Source organism: Taurulus bubalis (assembly GCF_910589615.1).
Source record: "Taurulus bubalis genome assembly, chromosome: 9".
NCBI classification, from domain to species: Eukaryota; Metazoa; Chordata; class Actinopteri; order Perciformes; family Cottidae; genus Taurulus; species Taurulus bubalis.
The window spans coordinates 24399319-24420665 of record NC_136597.1 but is presented as its reverse complement, the minus strand read 5'-3'; the positions used below and the strand labels follow the sequence as shown (position 1 = coordinate 24420665).

The 21347-nt window shown below is 43.9% G+C and overlaps 1 protein-coding gene across 1 annotated transcript in view; it reads right to left on the bottom strand.

Annotated features, from left to right (window-relative positions):
• The window catches only part of LOC306740930 (transcription factor SOX-6-like), an 89340-nt gene that overhangs the window by 31395 nt on the left and 36598 nt on the right, over window positions 1-21347 (bottom strand). Inside the window, exons 4-6 of the mRNA XM_079223175.1 lie at window positions 16108-16197; window positions 8366-8538; window positions 6711-6785 (exon numbers count right to left, since the gene is read on the bottom strand). Of these exons, the coding sequence (XP_079079301.1) occupies window positions 6711-6785; window positions 8366-8538; window positions 16108-16197 (338 nt within the window). The remainder of the gene's footprint in view (window positions 1-6710; window positions 6786-8365; window positions 8539-16107; window positions 16198-21347) is intronic.

Genomic DNA, 21347 nt, shown 5'->3' with positions numbered 1-21347 from the left:
CTTTTATCGCGGCTTCTTGGCGTCTTCTTTTTCCCCCCATTATCCAGTTCTTTGTTTGTTTCTACTTCTCTCGTCACCCTTTCTTCTCATTACACGTCTTCTATTCAACCACGTCTTGCTCCCGTCTCTCCCTCTCTTTTCTTTGCTCTTTCAGATGAACACACACACATTGACACCTTTCTTTCTCCCTCCATTTCCCTTTTTACCTCCATTCAATGCCATCTACCTCCATTCATCTCCTTTAGTACCAATTCATTAACCATGCTGACCCCTCCCTCTGTCCTCCTGGGACAGTTCATCATTAGAGTCTGAATTTACACAATCAGCATGTTGTGTGGTTACTTCCCTGCATTTGTACTGCAGGGTTACGTGGCTGAATTAGACGGGCGTCCTCTGGGATGTTTATGGAGTATGTGAGGGAGGGTTTGTGGTACCAAGGTTCAAAGAGCATGAGAGAGAGAGAGAGAGAGAGAGAGAGAGAGAGAGAGAGAGAGAGAGAGAGAGAGAGAGAGAGACATTCTTGTTTGCTGAAGGGCTGAAGTCGATCAATGATCAGATCAACAGAAAAGTGATGACTGATTAGTCTTGTAAAGCATTTAGAAAGCAGAAATCATTTGCAGATTCTCAAATGTGAGGATTTACTGCTTTTCAATGATTTTATATTGAATATATAGTGTTTTGGACTGTTGGTTGGACAAAACAAGCCCCTTAAAGATGTCACTTTGCATTATTTTTTACAATTACGTGATTAAACAATTAAAATAACTGGTATGCAAACCGCTTGCAAAACATAACTTCAATATCAAAATATTTCTCAAAAATGCCACAATTGCACTCAGTGACAATATTCAAACGTCCAGTTTCAACATCTCCTTCATGTTTGTTTAATTAATTTGATGTCTTGATTAATTAAAAATATGTGGTTAAAGGAAGGGAAACATTATCTTCATGTTTAACATTTTTCAATCATCATTCTCTACATATTCTACCGATATGAGCCCCTTATGAAGTGATGCATGGCATATATTCCAGTCTTATTGAATACAAAGCATGTTACTGCAAACTTAGTCAACATGAACATAACTGCTCAAAGGACTGAACACAATTTGACTCTCAAGTAAAAAAATTTTATTTTGAAAAAATATTTTTTCTTTAAAAAACGCTTATGTAAAGAATAAATATTTTTGTGAAATGAAAAGATTTTACTTGAGAGTCAACTTGTGGCCAAAAATATGATGCCGACACCTGAGAAGAAAAGAGTGTGTTCAGTGTGTGTACGTGACGTCTTCGTCTTGCATCTTTATGAGGACCACGAAGAGTTTCATACCTTGCAAGGACCGCACATTTTTTGGACATTTTGTTTGGTCTTCACTGAATGAAAGTGCTGTTTGAGGCTTTAGACTTTCTTAAAAAAAAAGTCTGAAATAGGGTGTGTGCCACTTCCGGGCATTACGCGCCCGTATCGCCCACAGTTAGCTTTGTGTGCTAAGCATACAGTTACATGTGTTCATCACCTGACCGGTTCTACAGACGAGGTTGTTTAGGTCACACTCCAAAAAAAGCCTGATAGCTTGGGAGGCCCTCATCACACACACACACACACACACACACACACACACACACACACACACACACACACACACACACACACACACACACACACACACACACACACACACACACACAAGCTGTCTGACGTCTTGTGACACGGAGAAAAGGGAATGAAGAGAGAATAAAAACGAGTCTGTCTGTCTGAATGGCAAAAGAAGAAGAGAGAAGTGAAGGGGGGAGAGGGGGAGGTGGAAGTTATAGAGTGGGACAAAATGCTCCCATTCATTGTATTCCTTTGGGAACACTGGGACTGACTGGGGCTGCTTCACTAGCGCAAACACACAAAGATCTTCTTTTACCGAGAAGGGGGGTGGGGGTGGCGGATGAATGGACTGGGGAAGGTGGTGCTGCGGAGGCCCCGCTCTGCTCGGCCCCTAAGAAAACACAAGGCCCCCTTCCTCTAACTGCCCACCAGGCACACCGACATACACACCTAGTCACAAGGAACATGTGTACACGCGCATGCACACTCCCCCGAATTAATGGTCCTCTTGTGGTCGGCCAGCAGGGTTAGGGGGCAATGGGTATGTATGTGTGTCTGTACGTTGACGTGTTTGAAAGGGAGAAGGAAAAAAAAGAAATGTAGGCGTCTGGTTGTGCATTTGGCAGGTATGCTTATATGACACTTGAGGTAACAATCGGCAAATTCATACAGGTGAATTATGCTTTATTACCCTCTGAATATAGTATATAAATATTGATATTCTATGAGGGTACAACATGTGCAAGGACAAAACCGTTATGAGGCCAGCAACACGATAAAATCTCACTAGGTTTTCTTTCTGGTTCTGGTTTCTCTGCTTAGTTCTCACGTAGCGCGTTTTCCGTGTTTTGTTTGCTTTGTTCCGCTTCACGTACACATTTAATACAATTATATCTGATTTGTTTGTGTTCACACGACAATCATGAAGAGTGATCCAAAAGTTGTAAACCAATACCATCCGCAAGCTCACCGTTAGCTGCACCATTAGCGTGTACTGCTAAATTCTCATTGCACCCTTTTGGTTTTATTTAGCTAACGTAGAATGCTAAAGTGCATTCAACCATGAGAATCAAGAAAGTACAATTTCTTCAAGAAAGCCAAACTACAAAGTGCTATAAGTAAGTGTCATGTCAGTGCTACTAAAGAGCTAAATTGTATATTAAATGTTTTCCCTTAATTAATATACCAGTGATCTTGAAGTTGATTCACATATTGAGTTCCTGCTAGCATCATGAATACAACCTTGATCAACTGCTATTGTTGTCCAGTTTGTATTATATACCAAACAAGAATGCTAACCTACTTAGCTTGAAAACAGAGGCTACCGAAGAGCGCAGCTAGCTAAAGACACTGTTCTAAAAACAAGCTAAAGCACAACATGTTGGCCACAGCAACCTGACGAGCTTGTGATAAACCCGGGGTATGTTCTCTGAGTTTGTTGTTGTGTTCCTTCGAGGTCAAACGTTGCTTAATGCAGCTTTAAGAACACAATATACTTACAAATAATTACATTGCTCAGTTTGTTTGTTCCACCATCTCGCTGCACCCATGTGAGCACAATGAAAGTGCCAGAGGTGATTTTAATTGAAGCACACAGAATTACTCTATGCTTGTAGCATTTTTCTATAGGCTAACACACGGGTTAATGCGCTGGAGTCGCGGCCATTGTCGAGTCAAAAGTTAGCCATTCTCCATAGCTGGTGAGTCCAATCGATGTTATGGGCCTTGCATGGCTTTCCGAGTCATTGTGTCTGAAGCCGTATGTGCTGACGTAGGTGCTGCTGTCTTCTAACAGCCATTTGCCTGCTCCATTAGTTCTTATACACGTGTGTGTGTGCGTGTGTGTGTGGATTATTGTGTTTGTGCCTGTTTAGCCCTTAACACAGGTCTCGCAACCAAGAATATTCACAACCTCGCCACGACGTCAGCGCATTGCTGAAGGACTTCACAGCGAGGAAGAGACACTGCAGAGAGGTTTGTCGTGTGTCGTGACTCATAGATAAATGTGAGATTATTCTTGACTATGAACGGCTGCATTTTGAAACCTGTCATGCACTGCCAGTTCTGTTACAAAAGCTCAGGATCAAGAATGTTGGTCGAAACCATATCTTTACCGAAATTAGAAACAAGAAAGAAAGAAGGTGTTTCAACAGGAGGCAGACTACTGTATTTATGGAGCAAGCTGTTGGCTACATCATCCGCAGAGGGAAATGATACAAGATGAAATTGAAAAGGATAAAAAACAATCAGAAAACAGCAAGAACTCGACGAGAGAGAGAGAGAGACGGGGGGGGGGGAGGCGAAGGAGGAGACGGAGGAGTTATAAACGAAGAACAGAGAGAGGGAGGAGGAGGAGGAGTGCGGCTTTGCAGTCATTAATTAGCCCGTTAGCTAGGGCCCGGGCGGTGCGGTTAGGGCCTGTGCCTTTGTGGGCCCGAAGGAAATGGGCCACATATGAGAGCCATTATGGGAACTGACTTAACAAAGACACATGCCTGTCAGCCACCAGGCTGGGCTGGGCCGCTCCGGCTGTACGGCACACAAAGGGCCCACCACCACTGTGTGTGTGTGTGTGTGTGTGTGTGTGTGTGTGTGTGTGTGTGTGTGTGTGTGTGTCTCTACGTCTGTTTTTGCACGTGTGTCGTGCATGTGTTTTTTTTGTGTGCGGGTCAGGGGAATATATATATATATATATATATATATATATATATATATATATATATATATATATATATATATATACGGCCCACATGTGTGCGTTTATGCAGTAACATCAGCTGTCTATACTTTAAGTTTATATCAGATGCCTGTTTATGTGTCAGTAAATATATATATATATATGTGTGTGTGTGTGTGAGCTTGCATACATATATGTTGATTATATATATATATATATATATATATATATATATATATATATATATATATATATATATATATATGTTGTTTGGTGCGTTTCTTCATGTTTTTGCATGTGCATGCGTGCCTGTACGTGTGTGTGGGTGTGTGTGGGTCTGTGTGTGTGTGTGTGTGTAACCATATCTATCAGAATGGGGCCCTCGGAAGCGTTGCTTTAACCCGTGGACATCCCCTGCTGGCTCTCCACACCATTTAAAACCACATGACAGGAAACCTTTTCACTTTGAACTACACTGAACCCCCCCCAGACACACACACACACACACACACACACACACTACAACGCGCCACAATCGCTGACAAACACACTGACACCATCCGCGGACAGAAGGGAACGAAGGAACGACGAGACGAATGGAAAATAAATGGGCTGAATGCAGCGGGGACTTCATTGTCTCCGTTCATAAATCAGACTCAGATCAGACTCAGTTTGATGTCAATCTATAAAACTTTCAAAATGTACGATAATAAGTCATGAAAGCGATGCTAATTAATCACCGAAGGTCGGTTAACTTTATTTGCCGAGATGATGCAACAGCTGGCGCGTGTGCGCCGAACACATCGGGGAGTTGCAACTGTTCCACTTTTCTAGCTTTTCTTCCTTTTTTAAGGGGGAGTTCTTATTTTTTCCATCTGGACAACATTTCATGTTTCAAATTAAGATATGAACAACAAGCGGCACTTTTAAGAAAAAGTGGCGTTTACCACACTGCAGGCCGCCTCTCTTCAGCTGAAACAGTAGCATTTGGTCAGCTCCTCAGAGTATTGGCCTGAGAGGAGCTCAGGTCTGGATTTGATAAGTGGAAACAGACCGGTGCAGCGCTGCCTGTGTGTTTAAAGCCAACACAGCGTAAACAGCCCATACTCCAGTGACTAAGCCCTGGAGCTTAGCCACAATAATTCTAAACCTCTGTACAGTAGATAGGCCATATGCTCCTTATGCTAAGCTGGGTTCGTTCACCAAGAAATGCCATTGTTTTCGTCTCTTTCTGGCCAATTCTGGCCGGAAAACACGTGAAACAAAAGATACGGTGGAATACGTTTCACCTGATTTTTTTTTTTTTTTACAGCGGATGCTTCTGAGGTTCCCTACATGACAGCATGCTGCTCTCAAGAGTATCCATGCTTCACAGCGTGAGGCTGTTTTTACGGCCACGCGCTCAGAGGCCCTAATGAAGTCCGATCCGAGCTTCATTAAGATCCAAGGGTGGGGCCTCGTAATAAAAAGAGCAGAAGAAGAAGAGGAGGGGGAAACGAGCTCTCGTTAACGACATCACACCTTCCGGAGCGCAGGGAGATCCAAAGCTCGGGGGCCGATGGGGGGTAAGCGGGGGTAAGCGGGGCGACGCGGGACGAGACTGAACCGGTCTGAGCGGGCGAGCGGGTTCGGGAGCCGATTTAATTCTGCGGCGATCCACTTAAAAAACATACACGGATTGAAATACAAGCTGGTTAACTTCCCACATGGCCGTCATCCACGGCGCGCACATTTAGCAGCATTTGGCTCGCAGCTGGTGGTAATTTCCCGGCGAGTGTGTGAGCACGCGGATCACGAGCATCAGGTGGATGAAACAGATGGAGGAAAGAGAGGAGAGAAATAGAATCAGGGATAAATAAGAAGTGTGAATGAAGCAAGAAATATATATATATATATATAATTAGTTTTATCAGCTTGCGTCTAGATGAAATATATATTGATCATCTTGTTGCGATCCTTTTATTATGGGGCTGGATGAAGAGACAAAAGGCAGGAGGAGCAGCACAGCTGAGAGGAGCATTAACGTTCGATAAGAGAGGAAACACATGTTGATAAATAGTCAACTGAGAGAAAGAGGAAGAGTCGGAGGGAAGCCTAGAGGATGCTGGGATATTGATTTCTGACCGATCAATGAGAAAGGGAACGATCCGTCCATAACCAGGGCAATTACTGCGTCACTGCTGTGTGTTATTGTGTGTGTGTCCGCATGCCTCCGTAGGAATGCAAGGCCGGTGTGGCCGTACCTTCTGAATAGCAGGCAAAATTTTAAAAGAAAGAGGTCACGACCTCTCGTGTTTTTTTTGTTGTTTTCCAATCACTCGTGACCAATACTGATGGAGCAGGAGGGAAAATGGACACTTCAGTTCATCCAGATGGAGGACAAAAGAGGAAACGTTAGAGTGTGTGTGTGTGTGAGAGAGTTGGTGGGCTGGTCTGCACACTAACCTGGATCTGTTGTTGGAGAATGTTTATCTTGTGCTGCTGCTGCAGGAGCTGCTGCTGTTGTCTGCCGATCTGAACGCACAAAGAAACAAAATGTTGATCAAACAATAATGTCCAACATAAATCTGAGAGGATGAAGAATGCATTTGTGTGTTTCTTTTCTTCTTTTAATGGGAGAAAATGTTCTTATCTATATCTAATGACCCCAGACAGCTGTCAGCTGCCATTTCATTAATTTGATGAACCTTGTTCGGATCTGTGGCGAATATCATTTTTTAATTGCTGCAGGAAACAAATAATGAATGATATCAATAAAGGCAATAATGTTCAACAAGTGAGTTGGCGTGTTGGCGTGTTGTTGTGCGGCAGGTTAATGGTTAACTAATAATTAGTTTTAGTCGTGTGGTGACTTCCTGAACAACTCTCCTGACTGACACTGGATCTGTGAGATTGACATGTTTACTGGGGCGAACCGACAACAACAAGAGAGGCGATCGCAACCGTTTCTCCATCTTATAACTTTGATGTAAGACTCTCGAATAAAAAAAACAGTGAAAAAGTCCAGCGTCTCCGGCAGTGATGGGCAGCTGGGACCGGCCAGTCGCGTGAGGTTACAACCCTTAAAGGGGCAGCGCGTCAACCGCTTGATCCCGCCCACGCTGCCCCAGAAGAAGTGAGGCAGCGAACCTCTCTTTCTTCTCGAGAAGTCATTTAGCACATTTATTCTGAAATATATAATTACAGGCTGCTGAATGGGAGGCGGCGCCCCATTTGCACACATGTCATATTTCATTAAAGGCAGATCGCTCAGTGTTTGTCTGCGGGGCATTATCCTATCAAGTCTCAACAGCCAAATGACTGGCTGATATTGGAATCTGTCTTTTCTTTTCACTCTCTCCACCGTCCCCCCGTTCCTTTGTGGAGCCGTGAAAGGTGGAATGTGTTGTGATGGGAGCCGTGGACTTGTCCAAACAGAGCCTGTCGTACGTCGACCTACAGTAACATGTCGGCAAACGGCAGAGAAACAAAGAGCGGCTCACCTAAAACACCTCGCTGCTCGGGCTGGCTCTTTTCTCTCCGCGACGCACTAATGTTTCTGTGTCTGACACCCGATGACACACACACACACACACACACACGCACACGCGTGTGTACAGAAGCACACGTGAACATTTTCTCTCCTCGCAGCCTGTTATTGTGGACGTTTTGGCTGTCATTACTTTGTGTTACGGGGACATTAAGCATGGCAGCGTGGCGGAGAGGGCGTCAGAAATCATACTGTACAAGTTCAAGCAAAACATCTCAACCAATGTCGGTTGTGGGACAAATCGAAAGGGGGGAGAAAACACACAAAAAATGTGATTATATTTCAGAATAGTATGTGTTTTCATTAGGCCTTTATTTAGATTGTTGCTGTATAAATGTGCCTGTTCAGGCCTCCTAGACATAGACAATAAACTGCTCACCTTCCCCCATAGACATCTATGAGGAGAGGCCATAAGGATATAATATTGTTGTTGAATAATGTCGCCAGAAGTTTGTCCAACTGTCTGCAAACGTATGTTTTTATGTTGTTATGTCCTGCATCCCCAACTCTCAGCTGATGAAAACGAGTTCCCTGAAGAGCATGAAGGAGAGGAACGCAACCCTACCTGCTCCTGCTGCTGCCGGGCCAGCTCCATCTGTTGCCTCTGCTTCTCCAGCTGTGAGGCGGCCATCTTTTTCTGCTCGTCGTGGGCGGAGAGGAGCTGCTCCCTCAGACTGATCAGCTGACCGATCATGGTGGAAAGCTGGTGCTCCTTTTCCTCCAGCGACTCCGGCGTACCTGGACAAGGTAGACGGAGAAGGACGGGGTTTTAAATTTGAAGGAAGAGACTTCAACGCAAAGCCTCCGCGAAAACCAAAGCGACGCAAAAACAAATCCAAAGTGTTCGGCCAACGGGAACAAGGCGAAACTTTAGGAACTCCCATCCCTCTAAATTCTCATAAATCCCGGGGCTCGTAGTTTCATCGTGCCACTTAGTATCTGCCGCCTTGTCTCTGCATGCCATCGGTGTTTATTGCTAAGTGTCTGCACACAAGAACAATAAAAATCAGTTGGAGTGAAGCTTTGAAAATAAGTAGCTGTCACGGGCTCTTTGTCAGGTTTATGATGGAGACATTCTTGGGAGGTTTTCCTCAGGAAGAAGAGCCAAAGCCAGAGAGACCGGGTCAGACCACAGACAGAATACACACAACTCTTACGGGTTCGTCGCCACCTGCAGCACCTGTGTCTGTATTCATGAAAAACATTCTCCCAGTTCATTTTAATTTGATTTAATGATTCCAGGATCGGAGCACGACGTATTCAACCTGGAAGTTAGCATCGACAAAAAGCCATTTTAGGATTATTGCCAAACACAAGTGATGAAACTCATATCTCACAACCTTTAAGGGTTTCCGATGTACAATCGGCAGAAGCAAACAACCAGGTGATGACATATTGTCGTCTCATTCAGCCGCGTTTAAAAAACACAATAATGAATTAATATTTATTATCATAGAGCAAAAGGTTAGACTTATACGCTCATGTTAACCACAGATCTTATGTCAGGCATCGCAACCAAAAACCCTTTCAAATAACCCGTTGACTTTGCTGATTTGTTTCAATATTAAAATACAGCAGAGGAGGTGGATGTTTGGGTTGAGCTGCAGCCGAATCCAGAGTTCCAGGAACTTAAATAAAAAAGCGGTGTGTTATTTTTGCGCGTGTTGCGTTTCCAGCCACGTAACGGGCCAATAAGGCCATGTTGTTTCTGCAGCTCCGGCGGGGGAGGGGCACGCTTCAGCCTCAAGAGAGAAACCCTCCGCACCTCATACTTGAATGCATGAGGCACATTTGATTTGTCCGGCGACATCCACCTCAACCCTCTGGGGGATTCACATCAGCTGCAGCTCAGACCGGCTTCTTCCTCCTCTTCTTCTTCCTCCTCTTCTTCTTCCTCCTCTTTAGTGAAAGCACACCCCTCATGTCCAACATGAGGACTTGTTCTTGATTCTCTGTGTCAGGGTGCGTTTTCCTTCTTGTGGGAACACACACACACACACACACACACACACACACACACACGTTCATCTTGTTTGTGGGAGTGTGTACAAGTATGTGCTTGTGTACATCTACACCGAAGTTTATCTTGTTTCGAAGTTCTGGCTCTTCTGTGTGTGTGTGTGTGTGTGTGTGTGTGTGTGTGTGTGTGTGTGTGTGTGTGTGTGTGTGTGTGTTAGGTCTCGCCCTGGGGCCATGTAGGGAGATTGCAGGGTGGCCCCAACACTACCTGCATACTAACAGAGTCTCCATTGTAGTCCTGTCAGGCCCCTATTGTACCCCAGACTGCCCCCCCAACCCCCCCCCCACACACACACACACACACACAGAAATTACCCCTCAGCACCCCTGTATCAAAGGCAACATTCTCCTCTTCTTGTCCCTCTTTTTCATGCTTTCATTCTTCCTTTTGGTTTTTCTCCCCCAAACGACCTCCCCATCAGTTACTCTGCTTCCCAGTCCACTTTCTCCTCTCCTCTCCTCCTTTCCTCCCCTCTCATTCTTTGCTCTCCTTTCCTCTCCTCTCCTTCTTTGCTGTTCTCTCCTCTCCTCCTTTCCTCTCCTCTCATTCTTTGCTGTTCTTTCCTCTCCTCTCCTTCTTCCCTTTCTCTCTTTCCATCTCCTCTTCTCCGCTCTTGTAATTCCTTCTCTCGTCTCCTTTCCTTTCTTCTTCCTCTTCTCCTCACTCCTACTTCCTCTCTCTTCTCCTCTGCTCTCAACTCTCCTCCTCCCTCACTTTGATACTCTCTCTCTCTTTACTTGCTCATTTGTCTTTCCCCTTCTCTTCGCTCATCACCTCCCTTCTTTTCTCATCGGCCCTCTCCATCACGTCTCTGCCTCATCCCCCCTTTCCCTCTCCTCATCCCCTCCTCCCTCGTCCCCTCTGCTCTTATCACCACTCTAATCCTCCCTTCTTCACCCCTCCCTCAGTCGCTTTGACCGATTCTGTCTTGCAACACTGATGGACACTTTATAACGCTGTCATGTCTTAAAACACACACACACACACACACACACACACACACACACACACACACACACACACACACACTCCTATGCCTCTACATTTCCCCCCTATATTGCGTAATCGCAACCACTGAGATTACAGCTCTGTGATTCATCCTCGTGGATTATGGGTTTCGCAATCCTTCAACGCTTCTGGCAAAATATAATCACCGGACGTTTTTCGGTTTTCCATCCATCAGGATTGTTCCCGACACCTTCTGAGGTTCAGCGGCCAAAACAGAAAGCCATTAATTGCTTTCTCACTCTGTTTGGACGCTTCGCTCTGAGCCGAGAACTATTCCTGTTTGTTGGTTGCTACTGGTTACTGGTTTGTATTCGTGGGAATCAAATCCAGCGTTTTGTTTTATTGCAACATATTAATATTACAAAGTAATAAAAGAGCATTGCTGCAGTAGAACATGTACTAAGAAACGTCATTGTCAGTATTCTAGATTTTTCCCAAACCGCCCATCGACCCGCGCTCGTATAATGTATGTATTGTATTTTTTAGAAACTCCACATTTGTATATTATGGAAATATTGTGTATTGATCGTGAACTCGAAAAGTGAACTTTTCAGGAGCTGAAGAAAAGTTTTGTCACAAAAAATAAGTTTTTATTTGGTTCATTTGGGTCTAAGTCGTAGCATAATTTGAATAACCCATAAAAAAACACTTAATCTTTAACTTAGGTGTAAAGAATAAAATAAATAAAAATTGTAAATACGTAGTTTTCTTTGGAGAGCAATGATATTGTATAACCTCATTATTTGTGTGCGTGTGTTTCAGTGTGTATTTACATACCTACAGTATGTGAATGTCGTTTTACAGAAACAAATTATTAAAATAAAATAAATCATCTTTTAATTTTGTTATTCTTAAGTTATTCTCAAGTTATTCTTTGTTATTCTTAAGTTTAACAATGTGGATTCAGACATTATACGGGACATCTTGTCCCAACCACTTCCACTTTCACACACACACACACACACACACACACACACACTATCGCGCGTCACGACGGCCCCGCTCTCCTTGGGCTTCTGCCAAAACCATCACGTTTCATCCGTGCGCCGAACTCCCAGCATTCCTCTGGATGACTAAACCCTCGCCTCAGTGTCACACCACAACAAACACTTGACTTCCCATCAGCCCACGGGCCCGGAGACAAACACGGCCGCTGACAATTTGTGTCGAAAACAAGTGTCATGATCTGCCCAGGGCTAGCCGGGGATAAAGATCTCACATCTGATCTGCACACATTCACTTGCGCTGCTATCGGCTCCCTCCTGCAGACCGGCGGCGGCACATGTGAGAATAAAAAGTTGCAATGGGCGAGACGCCAGATTCAGGCGAGTCTTATACTTCTGTGTGCTTATTGCTGCCAGCTGTGCCAGATCCTGCACCTGACAATATAATCAGAAGATGTCTACCCATCTGTTTGTTTTGACTGAACAAAAAAGAAGCAAGAAGTTAAAAAATGTGTTCATAAATTTGCACGCTTGCACGGTGATATCTGCTGGAATATTGATTAAAGCATCTGTACACTTATCCCTATAGCAAACACGTCTCGGCACTTATACTTCTGTATCTACGCTTTTTTGTCGGGTCGGGTTTGTTACGCGTGCACGCCATTACACGTATATATATATATTTTTATTTATTTATTTTACAGTCAAATTTATTTGGAGAGTAGAACAGTCATACCATACAGTACATGGTCTCGGCACGTGATCAGTTAGATTTGGACAACCTCATCATACACAATGGCTAGCAATCATCACTGCATACGACAAAAATAGAAAAAGGGGGTTTTATACTGTTTTTATTTATGGAGAATAAGCATTTAAATTTGTCATAGATTGCTACTGATTTAACGGAAAAAGAAAACTCAATGCCAATTTTGAATAAATGTGAGTTTTTCTTTAAACATAGGTTTATTTCTGAGGTACACATTGTCACCCTCCTACCCAACACCATGCAATCACACTGCACAACTAGGAGCTTCCTAAAGTTCTCAACTCTTATTGCACTATTGTGTTTTTCCAGCTCGGCACACAGTGGGTTGCAGTAGAAGAGTGAAATCATAGAAGCCTGTTCTGGGATGAGTGCAAAAATATATATATATATATATATATATCCTGTACAATACAAGTATGGACAGTACATGAGCGCAAATGATTGTTCCGAGTAAAAATCTTCTTCACCCTAAAAATAACTGCGACTAAAACAAATGGGTTCAGGTCGTTGCGTGAGGAGACACAGAGCAACAGTTGTGTCAGCCGTCGAGAAATAAAAAGACGCTTGAATTCAATCAGAGCTGAACGCAGCTGGACGAACAGAGACATCTGTGTGTGTGTGTGTGTGTGTGTGTGTGTGTGTGTGTGTGTGTAATTCTTCATGTGCATGCATGTACTGGTACATGCTATATTTATGCATGTTATTATCGTCTTCAACTAACACACAAGGAAATTGATATACTGCACATTCCAGCTTTATGAAGAGGACAAGTATGCTGTTTGTCTTGGTTCTAGTCCGTAACATGGTTTTCTGTCACGCAAGTAAAAGAAAAAGTAATGTCATACTAACTTTTCACTGCCAGAAACACGGAATTACATGCATTTAATAAAAGATCCGTCAAGCTGCCGTTCACCACAGTAAAAATAAATAAAAAAAGATCTTGCATCCTATACATACCAGTAAAGTACGAGCCTTTAATGTCAACTATTAATATTGTCCCTTCCCTGTTTGGTGACTCCCTGTGTTTGTCTTGTGCATGTGCACGTGCACGGAAATGCGCACGAACAGCGGCCTCGCGGGTGAAAGTCACATGTTTGTTTGACCTGTTCACCCTTAGCGGACTTTCTTGCATGTTTTGCTAGTTGTCGTGTCACGTGACTTTTTTATTGGCGACACAAGATATTTGTGGAATAAGTGCCGACACTTTTTCCAAGGCGGCTCGGCTTGATTTTGACAGAAAGGGAACAAATGACAGGACCTCTGCAGGTGGAACAACTAAATATTCATCAGAAGCTGAGAATTAATAATAAAAAAAACAATGTTTCATGAAAAATCAACGGATCTCAAAACACCCAAAAACTGAGTGGCAGAAGTTTAGCTTTAAAAACGGTTTACTAAAAAGTGAGACGAAAAAAAAAACTACCACAGGAAGATATAAACTCACTGCCAACAAAATGTAAGTCAAATACCAAATGGCCTTGAACCGGTTATTCGATCTGTTTCTCATTTTAAGTTGACTTTATAACCCGACAAGAGCATTATAAATATAACAGAAAAAGAAAGTTGGAAAGGTCTGAGAGAAGAGTGATCTCGCACTTGACCTGGATCTCCCAAAAAGAAAAAGGAAACATTATACGAGTGAAAATTATAGGTCTGACTTTTAAATGAAAAGAAGTCATCACAAGTGGATTTTCAACCTGGCGGTTCAATAGCGTAGCGGTCTTTTTTTGTTTTTTAAATGTCTGTAACGCCGACCATCTCAGTTGGATGTTTACTGTCCGCAACAGATGACAAGTGACGTTTATTAAAATGTGTTTAAGAATATTCTGTGTGAAAGAGAGAGGGAGAGAGAGAGAGAGAGAGAGAGAGAGAGATCTCTGTCCTGGAGTGAAAGTCAATGTCGGTGCTGTTCTACTGCAGAAGGCCTCCCCACACACACACACACACACACACACACACACACACACACACACACACACACACACACACACACACACACACACACTTTCCACAGAGGAAATGCTTGCCATTTCAACGGGAGACGATCACAAACGGTTGCTCTCACCGAGAGGAGCTCGCCCGCCGAGCGGTTAGCGGCTAACGTTCCGGCACACAAGCAGAATTCGCTGCCGCGCAGGAGACAGAGAGAGCGTTTCTCTACTTAAATGTATCCATCATCCGACATGACGCGCCTATTGGGTTTCTTTTGAAGACATTGTTGTAACACTTCATCAAACGTTATAAAATCTGGTAATTTCGGTCCGAGCCGTAAGGTTAGCGGGATATCCAGCAGATATTGTTTCCTCATGTCTATTGCCTACTCACCAGTGAGCCTCACAGGACAACTTCCTTTATCCAACTCTTAATCAACAATTTTGGGGTCAAATTAAAAAAAAAAAAAAAAAGTCTCCTTTGCTTTCCCTCCTGCTGCAGCTACTGAATGAGACTTTAACATTAAAACCCAGACTATGCATCGCTGCTGTTTTGACTGTCTTCAGAGTAGGTCTAAAATACATTTGCCTTTGTGCGATTTATGGCTTCATGAATGCGCAGCCTCTCCCTTCATACACACCCTTTAATCAAAGTTACAATCATAACCCAAAACCATTCACCGCTCTCTCTATGGTGACAGGTAGGTCAGCCACTCTTTTGCTTTGGTGCGCAGAAACATGCTGAAAATATACACGGGGGAGAGAATTACAGCACGCTTGACTGTTTTTTACCCTGGAATTTAGTGTTCTTGTCCTCATACGCTCTTAGATATAAAAGGTGCTGACTAGAACCATTGCAGATCCTTCAGCTTGTCCCCATAGGAGAACCCTTTTTGGTTCCTGGTAGAAGCTTTTAGAAAGGTTCCAGCTCGAAGCTTATCAGAGGGTTAGATGTCGTGGGCTGGAACCCCAAATTAAAAGGGTTAGAACCACGAAAAAAACCCTTTGAGAGGTTCTGCAGAGAACCCTTCTATGGTGCAATGGTTCTATCCAGAACCTTTTCACCTACCTATCTAAAACAAAAACACCCGCGGTGTGTAAAGGCCCAAAAACACACCCAGCGGGTTCTAACAAGAACCCTTTCTCAATCTACGGTTCCACATAAAGCTTGTAAGGGACCGGGGCTGATGTGGTGCAGTGGAACCCACAACAATCATGGTTCACAAGATCAGTTTCTCAGGGGGGGATGTGGGGTTGTGGTCGTTCTCTTTTTAACACCAATGCTTTCAACAATCCTTGAAGAACTTCTTTCTTCTTTGGGCGAAAAGGGTTCTTAATGGAACCCGTAGTCTCATAAAGAGCCTTTAAGAAACCCTGTCTTCAAAAAAAGGTTATAGAACCTCAGCCCTTTAGGAAGAAACCTTTTGGTAACCCTTATTTCTACGAATGTATACCGTTTGCCTTAGTTTCTAACAAGATTCCTCCGATGCTTTAGCATCTGCAGGTTTCAGACCAGCCAACACACAGTATTGATGGGCCACCTGTTTCCAGACAGTCGGTCCTCGTCCAGTAAACCTTGACATCTCCTTGTATAGTTCCACGTTTGGAGGCCGGCCTCGACGTGGACGCTCTTACCTTTGACCTCCCCCAGCAGCTCGTCGGCGTTCAGGCGGTCGACGCGCTCCTTCCACTCCTTTGAGAGGAGCCTCTCCATGCAAGTTGGTTCTGCAAAGACACAGAAAATAAATGATGTCATTGTTGTTGTTTTTTAACAGCATTCTGGGTAGATTCACAGGATGCACCTGGTGAGAGAAAACTGTTTTGTAAGAGTATTCAGAGTCGTCCTCGACCAAATAACTGTGGCATACAAGGAAAAGAAAAGAAGCTAAAATAACCCATTTCTATGAATTGTTAAATACTAATAAAAAAAAACAGGACAAGGAACCATTTCAAATAATCATTTAAAAAACAAATGCAGCAGCCATTCGGCTGAGGGGTTAAGAATGTCGCCATTGTTCTGATTCGTGGCGGTCTTCTTCTCACAATGTGTCTCATAGCCTCAGGATCATAGACACCAGAGACACGTGGTGCCACATTCATAAGCTCTCATTTGTTCAATTGGAGTCCTGCTGTGAACTTTACTGAGACAATGGGAACTTTTCAATTCTTCATCAGGCGGATAGCAGAGAGAGAGAGAGAGAGAGAGAGAGAGGGGGAGAGAGAGAGAGAGAGAGAGAGAGAGAGAGAGAGATCTGCACATGTGCAAGCATGAGTGTTTGGGTGTGACTTTTCCACAAAAGAAAGACCGAAAGTACACGCTGTCAGGTATGTGTGTGTGTGTGTGTGTGTGTGTGTGTGTGTGTGTGTGTGTGTGTGTGTGTGTGTGTGTGTGCAGTTGTCAGGCACTTTCCTTAAACTGGATTTTTATATTTTTATTTTGTGACATTCACGGAAATATTTTCATTTAAACTCCACTGCGTATATTCGACAGGTTACCTTGCAAATACGGATTCCACATGAACAACAAGTGAATGTATATATAATGCATTATTGCATTATTATTTAACTACCCATCTGTTCTTGTAAAGTGGTTAAAACCAGTTCCATCTCAACCAGCTCCGACCTGCTCAAGTCTCAGCAGTATTACAGTAATAACAGTCACATGAAAAGCTAACAATGACAGGAGCCACTCCGCTGTATAATGAGTACTTTTGCTTCTAATACTGTGTACTTTTTCCACAGGTGATACTTCCCCCGCCACCTTCAGGTGTACGATACCTGTGTGAGTGCGTCTGCATGCGTGGCTGTAAATGTCCTGTGAGCGCTCCACTTTGTGTTTCCGTATATTCTGGTTTTTCGTGCCAGCGGACGCGCCACAGATGGTGTCACGGTCACGCAGGGCCCCATGCCGACGCCTCAGTCGCCAAGGACGTCAAAAACACACACACACACACACACACACACACAAAAAGGAGACATTCTTGGGCGCTGTGTGGAAAACATGCGCCTGAGGGCTTGCCTGATTTAGAATGGTTAAGTCGGACAATAGCTCATTTGTGGAGCCTTTATCCTGACAAAAGGCGCTATAGGCATTCATAAGGGCACATGGCCTATTGTGAGTGGATTAATGTTTAGTTTGTGCGAATGAGACCATTGTGTGGTCAAGAGATGCCGTCCGCCGGCCGAGCACGACTTCCTCGTTGAGTCCATTAAAGCCTCGCATGTTTACAGTCGGATTATGATTGTTGTAAATAAGCTAATGCAGCCGTCCAGATCACATGGGATGAATGTAAACAGGGGATGGCGACAAGACAAAGAAACAACTTCAACTAATAATGGTGATTTCCCTTATTTGGGGAGGAAAAAACAACGGGTATTTCCAGACAGATGGTCCACATTGCACCAAAATAAGGCAATTAATACGATTTCCCCACCCTCAGGACGATGGAATCCACCCAATCTTTTGTAGATGTATCGGACTCCGCTGGATCTATTTGTGTATATTTGGTTCAATGGGGTGATATTTACTGCTGGTTGGAGAGGAAAAGCTGGAGGACGGGGTCTGGGCTTTTTTGTTTTGTTTGTATCTCATCACAAGACCGAAAGACGCCGCCGTGCACTCGTTCACCGAGCCGCTTATAAAACAAAATTAGGGAAGCGCAATTTATGGGAGCACTTAGGGAGGAAAATACAACCTGTAACTCCAAGACACATCTGCGTAAGTCATCTGCACGTGTGTGTACAAGTCATCTGCACTTGTGTACGCCGATGCACAATTTATACCCCCCACCGTACCGATAAACACATCAGATGCAGGGACGGTGGGGGATGGGAGGGGTGAGGTGTAAGTGGGGAGGAAAAAGAGGAAGAGAGGAAGAAGAGAGGGATGAGAGGGAGATGCTTTACCCTAGAAGGCTCTCTATCGGTCCCCGCGACCGAGTCGAGGGATCAAGTGCTGTTTAGATTGGAGGGTGGATAAAAATTCCTCGCTTGTCCGAACACCGGCTTTATCAAGTGGGAGAGAAATGCGGAAGACGGATCGGTTTTTGAGGAAGAGGAGGGAGATGGAGGATGAGTGGGGTGAGGAGAGAAGGAAAGGAAAGTGGAGGACAGGAAACGTCAACAAGGGGAAGGTGAGTTGAGGAGCAAGACGATGAAGATGCTTGTTTCGAACGGAAGTAAGTAGTAGGAATATGTGGAAGACCTTGCAAAACCCGATATAAATACTAATATGTGTATGTACACTGGTGATTAAAAGCGTTGTATTTATAGTATCTTAAACTCTTGTGTTAGAACGTGAAGCTTGTTCTAACCCTCGGCCCCGAGATCAGTTTTTAATTGGTCGTAAACCACACGGGTTCAACACCGACGGGATTAGAAGACAGGGAGGAGAGACGGAGAGGAGGGATGGCTGAGCAATAAAACAAAATGAAGGAGAGACGGAAGGAGATAAGAAGTGGATAAAGGAAGAGAGAGTTGTAGTAAATCAGCCAGCGTGCGGGCGAGTGTTTAGGGTAAACACACTTTTATCACCTGTCCCTCCGCTAACCTGCCAAGAGACAGTGTTTTGGGTGTTTTACACGAGCCACAGGCAACTCACTGTGTGTGTGTGTGTGTGGTTGTGTGTGTGTGTGTGTGTGTGTGTGTGTTAGAGGCAAGCGTCAACACTCCCAAAACAGCCACAGCCAAGAACAACACAGTGTGCCACAGGCCTCCACTCAGACTGAGTCTCCTCCGTTTTCCCTTTTCTCTCCCCTCTGTTTCCATGTGTTTGAACGTTTCTCGTAGGGAATGAACTTTTCAAATAAAATGTGCGTAGTTGCGCACCAGTGGGAGTACGTTCCCATTTCGAGGTCTTCGTGCAATGATTTTTCCTCAATGAAACAACAACACAGAAGTCTCGTAGGTAAAGTAGGTAATGCGATTTACATCCCACAATACAACAATAAACATGAGCGTGCAAATTAGAGTTGTGGCAAAATTTCGCCAGCGTAATTGCCAAATTCATCCACAATTGTCCCAGATTTCTGGAGTATCTGCACGAGCATAGTTTTAGCTTTCGCCGGTTAGCGAAACAGATTTTAAGCTCAATGACTGACACGAAATGTTGATAAGTACTGGGAGTTAAAGAAATACTTTAGCACATTAGTAAATAACCTGCCAAGAATGAAATGCTCTGATGACTGATGACACTGTCTTCACGCTAAATATGAAGCTAGCACGCGATTAGCTTAGCATAAAGAGGAGGAAACGAGTGGAAACAGCTAGCTAAAATGAAAATAAATATGCCTACTAGCAACTCTAACGCTCATTGATTAACACATTATGATCTGGTTGTGTAGTTTGTGATTTATTTTGTGGTTACGAACCAAAACTATTTCCTGGCCCGTGACTTCCTGAGTTTTCACCGTTAGCTAGCAACATCGCGGTGACCACAAGCCTCGGAAAGTCTTTGAGTGATTTTCTTTTGCTGGTGCTGTGGGGTTGCTCGACTTTTCACTGACAGGGTTCAGAAATGTAGGGTTTCCCATTAATGTGCTGGTCGCCTCAGAGTGCTTTAGAGTCCTAAAACCCGTAAATGAGTCACACATTCCGGCTCCCTCTTCCTAAATCGCTGGGTTTTTTGGTCTGTGGTTAACACAAGCTTAAAGAGTCGGTTGCTCAGTGACTACTAAACGCCATCACACCGACTAGCCCGCCTCGGCCGACAGCCTCGGTGTGTATACTCGCGCTCCTGCAGCCGTGGTGGGTCATTTGTGAAGGTTAAATCTTACTTGTGTTTGCAACATCATTTATTTTCTGCAGGAATCAAAAAAAGGGAAACAGTGGGATGCTAACTTCTGGGGTTGGACTCCAACAAAAATCTCCTGATATGAGTGATTATCGTGAATGCCCTTATTAATAAACGTAAATAAATAATGATGAACTTTTATATACTCCCCTGAATTGGCAGAAATTAATTTGTGTCTTCGACCTTTTTATCCAAGAATGAACTTTTTGTACTAACGATTTCAGCAGGAAAAAGTGAAACGTCCACCTAGCTGTCCGTCATGTGACATCGTCTCATTGGAGGAATGTCAACACAATGCCACGACGCCGTCTGTGAAACATCATACTCTGTTCTATCGAGACGGGACACGTCTCCACTGTGGTCGTATGTCATGAGCTCCATGTATAAGTCTGTGTTTTGACTCCAGGTGTGAAATCTGACCGTATTTCAAATACACAACAGAACAGAGACAATTCTTGAGCGAGACTTTCCATTTGTTTTCCGACATGCCGTGGGTCTACATTCGAGAAGCCGGTTTGTTTGCTTTGCAGAAGCACATTTCATTCACATTCTATATTTGATGACATTTCAAAAGTTCCCCCGTTAATTCACTTGACATGTGGATGGAAACACGGCGTCTGTTTCACTTTCTCTGCACTTGCCAAAAAGGCCCGGGAACCCTTAAAGTCTGCAGTCCGACCGCCAAGGTAAAGAGAAAAATAAAAACATTAATCTGAAAAATTAGTTAATGGTAACAATAACACAGACCAAATGTGTTAGTGGGTGTTTGAGTAACACGCCCACGGCTGGAAAAAAAACATTTTTGCGTCTTCACTTCGCTACTGAGCGTGTGCAAATGGAAGCTGACAGCCACACTTTGCACTTCCAAATTTATGTCAGTGGTGTGACTTCTGCTGCGGACCCCACAGCATCAGAGAGGAAGCAAGAGCGGGACGGAGGGCCACGGGAAAGAAAGGGAGATGAATAACACACCAACAAAGATGGGAAGAAAGATATATTAAAAGAGGGGTGGGGGAAATTAAATAAATAGGAAATGAACGGAGGCAGAAGGAGAGGAAGAAAGATACCGAGCGCCCGACGGGGT